The sequence below is a fragment of the Sycon ciliatum genome, chromosome 8 (genome assembly GCF_964019385.1).
Source record: "Sycon ciliatum chromosome 8, ocSycCili1.1, whole genome shotgun sequence".
In the NCBI taxonomy this organism is placed as follows: Eukaryota; Metazoa; Porifera; class Calcarea; order Leucosolenida; family Sycettidae; genus Sycon; species Sycon ciliatum.
Genome location: NC_088650.1, coordinates 24,773,830 through 24,781,661, shown reverse-complemented (window position 1 = coordinate 24,781,661; position 7,832 = coordinate 24,773,830). Strand labels below are relative to the sequence as shown.

Genomic DNA, 7,832 nt, shown 5'->3' with positions numbered 1-7,832 from the left:
CCGGGTGATAGCCGGTTGGACTTGTCGTGTGGTCTGAATGGCAGTCATGAGTCAGTAATGTTATGTGAGAATTCTAGTAGGCAGAAAAAGCGCGAGCCCCCACGTAGGGAGCAACATAATTATTCTAATTCCTAAAAGCAAAGATTGGCTCAAACAATACAGCAACAAGAGCCCGCTAGCTGCACGGAGGTTGCCGAATGAGCACACCATTCACACGACGTAGACTACATCTACATGTACATGTACGATTTGTAGTTCAAGTCCTTGGACTGTATTGACGAGTACTCAAAAGGAGAAACATTTCAACAGCGATACCGTTTAGGTTGTCATGATTCTGCACCTCAGCTGGTTGGACAAAGCAAGATCCACAGAAATCAAGTCTTTTGTGAAGCAATCGTGCGAGAAAGTTGCGTATACTTTTAAATGGAGCAGAATGTGTGGTGGTATTGATGCTGCATGCTATGCTTCTGAAAAATACAGTTCAAACAGAACTTATGCTTCAAGTAATTGGGATTTTCTCTCACAGTGCAGCTGATAAGAGTATGCTGTAAAGAAAAGCAGATGTCACATGACTTCACAATTGACGAAAAGCTGGCATGATGGTTCTGCCGGGGGCTGTTTTTAAAAATGATTCGGGTGAAAGACGTGGCAATCTATTCCACTAACATCCCGCTGGCAGCAAACCTTCACATGCAGGTGCTGAGTGATTATACACCACTTGCAAGAACGTAGTTCCCGTGTAGTCCTCATGTTTGCTATGATAGCGATAACTTGGTTTCAGTCCTATATACTCGAGCCAATATGGCTTGGTTGTATGACTATGAGACGGAATGGTGAATACCACTTGGCAGTACGAGATGGGGTCCTGCTCTTGACGTTAGATCATGAAAAGACTGAAGTAGTTGACATCACCACTGCGTCCACCTTGCTTGTACAGCACTGGCTTGCATTCGACTGACTGACCATTCTCATCTCTGCTGGGTCGGGAGCACCCCAGGTTCACCTCCACCCTGCTAGCTTTCTCCAAATGCAGCAGGGCCTGCACGGTCACCGTCTTGCGGAACTCCAGCTCTTGGTCCTTCTGAATAACGGGGTTGGGCTTCCGGTCTGCCCTTACTGGCGAGAAGCGGATCCCAGCTCGGTCGAGCGTGTGCCGCACTTTACTCGTCCCCTGCTCCTTGCTCCAGACCAAATTGTTCGGCACCTGCGATTGGACCTTGTCATGGCCGTCGACAGCCAGCTTCAAGGCGTCGTACAGCAAGCTGGGATCATCAAAGGTGACCTGAGCAAATACGTAGTACATGCCTGACTGGCGAATAACAATCGTCCGATTCGTGCTATCCAGACCCACGTCGCGTATATAGGACTTTCTTGACGTTCTGCTCCAGGTGAGTTTTGACCCTAAATGCAGTGGGGAAAAAATGACGATAACATGACCAATAGAACCCACGGTGTTAGTTCAACTTGCTACTACAGTGCTGCTCAATGAAATCCAGTCGTGTCACTCAAGTTTGCGCCTTGCACCATTTCGCAGCCCAGTGTTTGCAGGTCTAGGGCTGCACAACGCCCGGACGCCCAGAGCGTTTTTGAGGGACGCGACTGGATTTCATTGAGCAGCACTGTATTTTACACTGTACATACACCCCGGCGGCGGCAAGATGGAACCTCCCTTTGTAGACACCTCTCAACAAAGGGCACGTCCATATTCAGATTGCAACTGTGCAGTCCCTACGGCTCCCAATTTAACTTAAAAGTGCCAAAGCACTGCTGTAAAATGGTGCGTGAACATACTTCCAAGTAACAATATGTTATGGGCATGCCACACTAACACGACTGTTCCGTCTTCAGGATGGGTATTTCCAGAGTGCTAATAACACTGCTACCTGTATGCATTCATACTGAATAGATCAGCCTACTCACCAGGTTCTCCCCGGCTGTTGTTAAAGTACTTGACTACGCCGACCAAATGTGCAGCTGGTTTGACCATGCTCATACTGCCAACCTGTGTTGAACAATGACAAAAATAGACAGCTTCTTATAATTTTTTTCATAGCTGCAACTGACACATTTAGTATTCAAGGAAGGGGGAGGTGGAGAGAGAGAGAGAGAGAGAGAGAGAGAGAGAGAGACACAGAGAGAGAGAGAGAGAGAGAGAGAGAGAGAGAGAGAGAGAGAGAGAGAGAGAGAGAGAGAGAGAGAGAGAGAGAGAGAGAGAGAGAGAGAGAGAGACAGAGACAGAGACAGAGAGACAGAGAGAGAGACAGAGAAAGAGAGAGAGAGAGAGAGAGAGAGAGAGAGAGAGAGAGAGAGAGAGAGAGAGAGAGAGAGAGAGAGACAGAGACAGAGACAGAGACAGAGAGAGAGACAGAGAGAGACAGACAGACAGACAGACAGACAGACAGAAGGGGAGATCCAGAGCAAGGTATAAGGTTAGAGCAAGAGAGGAGCAGGCTTGCGAAAGAAAGAAAGAATGAATGGAAGAGAGAGAGAAAAGAAACAGCTTGTGAAAGAGTACATGCCATCGGAGGTAAAGCCAGCACAACAAATGCGGCCATCGAAGCAACAGGAAGGCTATGCATTGTGCATGTAGACTAAATCCCTGATTAGCAATAGTATTCTAGCGAGTCATTTCTTCCCTTTAAATACAGTAATTGTGTTCCATTATGGTTTGTCATGCATTTGTATCTATGCAGATAAATTCGGAGATATTACTTGAAGACATGATGTCATCAGTCACTTCACAACAGTGCATTCTACAACGGGATACTGGTACTCCTTGGGGGATAATACCGGCAGAAAATTGCTAGAATTTTGTACCATTTCATGTTTCATGCATGTTTGGTATATGGGTAAAGAAATGGACTGGCAGAATTCAAGGAAGTGCCTGCCATACGGTTTGTATGGTTCTGCCAATTTCACTGCTTTTCGAGCAATATCCGCCAAGTAAAGGGCTAGCTGCCGGCTGATCTACTTCACTAGCACACCCTCTATGATGTCATGAACACCCTTCATGATGTCATGACTGACTCACCTTCTTGCCTCTGTACCAGTGGTGATGCTCCTCTCTAATCTCTGTCGCCGGTGCAACCGTGGCGCATGGCTGTACCTCTGCAGCAGATTATCAACACACATCCATGACACACCATTGCACTCTTGGCAGAGATGCAGAGCAGGACTGCTTCGTACTTCAATCGTAGCACAGTCAGTACTACTAGTACAGAAAAACCTGTGACTGACGACCCCCCCCCCCCCTTGGGGCCAGAGAAAGCGGTCTTTAGTGGCAGGTGGTCCTTATTTAAAGGTTTGCACCGCGAAAACCATATAATGAATGTGAGACCATCCATGCCTGGCGAAGAGGCCTGTAGTATCAGGCAGGTCGCTAGTCACGGTGGTCTTTAGACAGTTTAGTTACAGGTTCAACTTACTGTACCTACTGTTCATATGCTTCTGCTGGCCTTGCATGTGTAGTAATTATTTGCAGTGGTACTGAGACTACCCCCTCCCCCCCCCCCCCCCAAGTTCTAGTAATTTAATTCATGATCATGTCCCATACTGACCAACCACCACAATCTCAATCCCTTGACAAGACATGCAGAATCCCTGGATTTCTCTCAAAATCCCTGGATGGCACAAAACAAGTGAAAAAGAGCTTTTCCCGCCAAAAAACGTTCGACTCTGCAGCTGTGCGTACAGCACAGATCGACCCTGTACTAAAGGCTGTAGTGCAGTTTGATCAGTCGGCGCCCGCCTGTCACTTTGTCAGTGCAGATCTTGCATGGTCAGGTCTTCAAAGTGCTGTGCACAGTTCGAAGTGCGAATGAGCACCGTACATACCTTTGAAAAAAGTTCAAAAAACCGGGACATTCGGGGAGAAACCATGGAGTTTTCAGGAAAATCCTGTATCAGACAAAACTTTGGTTTTTCCGGGAGTTTGCTTGAAATCCCCTGGACCCCGGGAGGAGTGTTGATTTTCCGGGATTTTCCCGGGGAAAAACGGGAGGGTTGGCCAGTATGATGTCCCGAAAAAGAGAAGGAGTTTAGGCCCATTATTAGGGAAGAGAATCCACTGTGGCTATCTCAGTGCCAGTCAGTGGCCTGTGTGATAGTGATGACCAGTACAGTTTGACTCTTGTGATAAGATTGGATTGTCAGCTGATTGAGCAGGCATGACAAGCGTTCCCAACACCCAGATGATTGGCAGGGAGTGCCAGCCTATGCCCATAGCCTAGCTATGGGGTGCGCTCACGCTCAGGGGTCGCTCAGATGGCTGCCTACAGTCATGTTCTCCATGCAGAACAACAGAATCAGCTGAGCCAGAAAGAAAAGGGACGCTTGTTTTCCTTGACAATGACAAGACGAGGATGGACCGTCATGCCAGGCGCACCCATCAGCGAACCAGTCGTCCTACATATTATGTACAGTAGGAGTGTTCCTCATGCTACAAACATACACTGTGTACTTCGATTCCGGACACGAATTATCTACTAGTACATGACTCAAATGAGCTTCACAGTGATTGTGATGGGCAGTCAACACTGCACTACACTGTACTACACTGCACTACACTGCACTACACTGTGCTAGTAGTAGTAGTAGTAGTAGTAGTAGATCTAAGACTACGCACAACAGCCGTTACCTGTCCTTCAGGGCCTCCTCATGTCCCCTATCCCCCGGCTGGGCATTCTCTTTCACCCGTATAGTCTTTTCTCTCGAGCACGACCCTAGGCCTAGCCTAGCCCTGCGCACGACTCGGTGAAAACTAATAGCATTTTGTCGTATTCTTACGTCGCTTGCTTCTTGAACTGCGATCAGAGCCTTGCACGTCGTTGCTGATGGGTATTTCCGGAGGAGAAACGTCAGTCTGCTGCCTCATTCCGATCAAATTTAGCGCGGTGACGAGAGGTTCTAGCTGAGCCTATGCCAAGAGAGATACAATAGTAACAAACTAACAATACAGAAGAAAAGGATAGAAAGATACTGCAAGTATCACCACTATCCAGCAGTCACAGTGAATAAATCTAGAAGACGGCAGAGACTGGGTGAATGTGTTATGTCCGTCTCAAGCTGAAGCGTCGCTTCTTCTCCGCAGCAACCGCGACTCTGCGGAGATTGTTCTGGGCAGGATCCAGACTTACGTAGCTTGCTCTCTACTACAGTACTTACATCGTGCATGTCACAGACTGGTGGCCGGAAGAGCAAGTAAGTTTAATTTTGGTGTCGGCAAGTAAGTAAAGTAAAGGTTAGTTGCTAGATGGCAGTGGCCGATAGTAAGGTTAGACCCTCTACCAAGCAACAATGGCCTTGCCATGCATGCAGCAGGGTTCCGAAAACATCACCAGCAGGTGATGCCGAAAACACCACCAGGCGTACACACATCAGTCACATCTCGCTGAAACGTGTTCTGGGCACGAACAATCACATTCAGCGCATGACTCATAGTCATCATGGTCCTACAGCACACTCTCTACCCTCTACCGTCTGGAACAGGGGAGTTACCATGTGTTTACCCGCCATGTAGATCTACTTGGCTAGAAGGTCTACCAACCCTGTAGATCTGCAGTGAGTGGGTCAACATCAAAAGGAGAAGATCGACAGTCACTTGGACAGGACCAGATTAGCCCACCACGACTTCAGAACAGCCATAACTATAACCATGATCATAAACACTTTACAGAAGAATACCAGTCCAGCGTTGCAACCTACTACTACGGAATGTTCACAACACCGCACAGAGAGGGCGGGCATATATTCTCCTGACATGATGCCACACTCTACGGCGGAAAGCTGTCGGAACTTACTGAAGCGGAAGGTGATAATTCGGACTGCGACCAAAGCAGCTGGCTGTTTGTGTTCTGCCCCAACACCACGTAACTGGCCAGCAGTGCGAAAGCCAGCGTTATGCACATGGCGTACAGGAACAGGCACGCGTTGAGCGCTCTCCGCGTTGGCTCTGCGTTTCGTTCCAGGAGTTGCAGGAAGCGCCGAACTGCTTGAACATCGTTAGTTTCGTCGTGGCGCAGCGACAATGGGCTAGCCTCCTCTATTTTTGCAAGAGGGCAGGACATCATTGAAAATGTTATGTGCCCCACTTGTACCAGATATACAAAAAAATGAAGCCTCTTTGTGCAACGATGGAACTGTGTGAAAAGAAAAACACTGGGTTGTGACAGGACTGCTGAGGCAATGACAATGTTCACGGTTTTTATAACTCCGCATACGAACCTGCAACGTGTACTGTCATTGCCTACACTCTACAGCCTGTTCGCTTGGAATGGCATCTCCCGGATCACAATCGCATGCAGTAAAAGCGGAATAGCATGGCTGTGCTCCACTGGGAGCGGTGTAAGAAGACATCAGAACCAGGGAGTAGTACAATACCCCACTGATGTGTGATGTGCTGCCACTCAATCCAGTGCAGTAGTTCCTGGAGATTCCTCGGAACCGAACGGATCCTCGGATTCACACATGTACAGTAAAGCAGCTTCCATGGCCTAGGCCTAGGCCAAGGTCCTACGATTACCAAGTCCAACGACGTGATAGCCACTCTACTGACTGCAGCTCCAATGAGGCCGGGGCTAGCGGTGCGTGGACGTGGCTGAGGGGCGATGTGATGTGAACCACGTACCTACCTCAGCCTACCTCAGGCTCAGTGACACATACACTGTACACTGTGCACTGTACCTGGAGGATATGAATATCAGCAAACAATACTACAATAATGAAGGCAATATCGCCGACAAAAGCTTGGGATTGAAAAGTTGGCCCCTTGCCATCTGCGCGTAGCTGTCAGATTACTGCCCTGTCCGTGAATCACAGAAAAGGAGAGACAAGAGCTGGAATCAGGTTAATAATGGTTATGCTGAGTACTGCTGTCATATCACAGAGGACAGGAGTCACAGGACACAAGCACTAGCAGAGAGAGAGTACGCCGAGTAGAGGTGCCTGACAATGACAATGACATACTCTATGCTACTCTGACTAGTACTCTACTAGAGAGTAGAGAGTACTACACTACACTACAGTACTAGTAATCATTAATTTTTAGAAAGCTGTTTAGTAACGCCCTAGCGTGCTATAAATGTAAGTGTCCTGCATCCGGATGGCTGTGAATGTGAATGTGGGGGTAAATCTGGCACGGGGATTACTTGCGTGACCTCTCAGCTATCGCATACAATTACAAGTCATTGTATGTACATAATGATGTGCAGTGTACTTATAAGCAGGAAGTGATAAAACTACTGCTGTACTCCACTCTGTAGTCGGCGACAGCTTAGAACCAAGAGTACACGATGACTATGTTTATAACGTTACATCATGTTTATGTCAGAAGAGTACACACATTGCTGCTGTAGACCTGCTCTTGCTAGCACACTGTGCAGTACAAGCAGTACAAACAGTACAAACAGTACGGGTAGGTGCACATGTTTACATGCATGTTCTGCTTGCACTAGTATTACCATGATGTCCAGGATCGTCAGAGACGTGTATCGTGTGCCAATCTGACTCTCTACAGCATTCAACTAACTACTTATCCCTTTGCCGTCGAGACTTCTAAACTCTACAGGTAAACTGTGCGTGTTAATGTGTTATATGGCTGTGCCGCTGTCTTCTCACTAGATACACGGTATGTCTGTTTGTCCAACTAGACACGCATGCGGTAGGTCGAGGAAGGACGCGAGACACCAGACAAACCCCACAATGTCAATGGCGTCATGATACAAGCACAGACGTAGACATGTACATGATGATTGTATAATTTATAGGCATCGTTAGCATCCGTGAACATTCTGCAGACGACTTACATAGCACATGCGTAACACCTGCCTGTTACT

At 47.7% G+C, this 7,832-nt stretch overlaps 1 protein-coding gene across 2 annotated transcripts; it reads right to left on the bottom strand.

Moving 5' to 3' along the window:
- Positions 1-255: 255 nt before the first annotated feature.
- On the bottom strand, positions 256-6,841 carry LOC135822452 (uncharacterized). Of its 2 annotated transcripts, none has more exons than XM_065335220.1 (5): positions 5,799-6,841; positions 4,786-4,915; positions 3,032-3,108; positions 1,921-2,002; positions 256-1,401 (listed from the first exon to the last, which is right to left on the bottom strand). In XM_065335220.1, the coding sequence occupies exons 1-5, from the start codon at positions 6,066-6,068 to the stop codon at positions 878-880; spliced, it is 1,083 nt and encodes a 360-aa protein (XP_065191292.1). In that variant the 5' UTR covers positions 6,069-6,841; the 3' UTR covers positions 256-877. The 2 variants fall into 2 exon arrangements, with proteins under 2 accessions (XP_065191292.1, XP_065191293.1); XM_065335221.1 differs by lacking the exon at positions 5,799-6,841 and adding an exon at positions 5,164-5,777.
- Between the last annotated feature and the right edge of the window lie 991 nt (positions 6,842-7,832).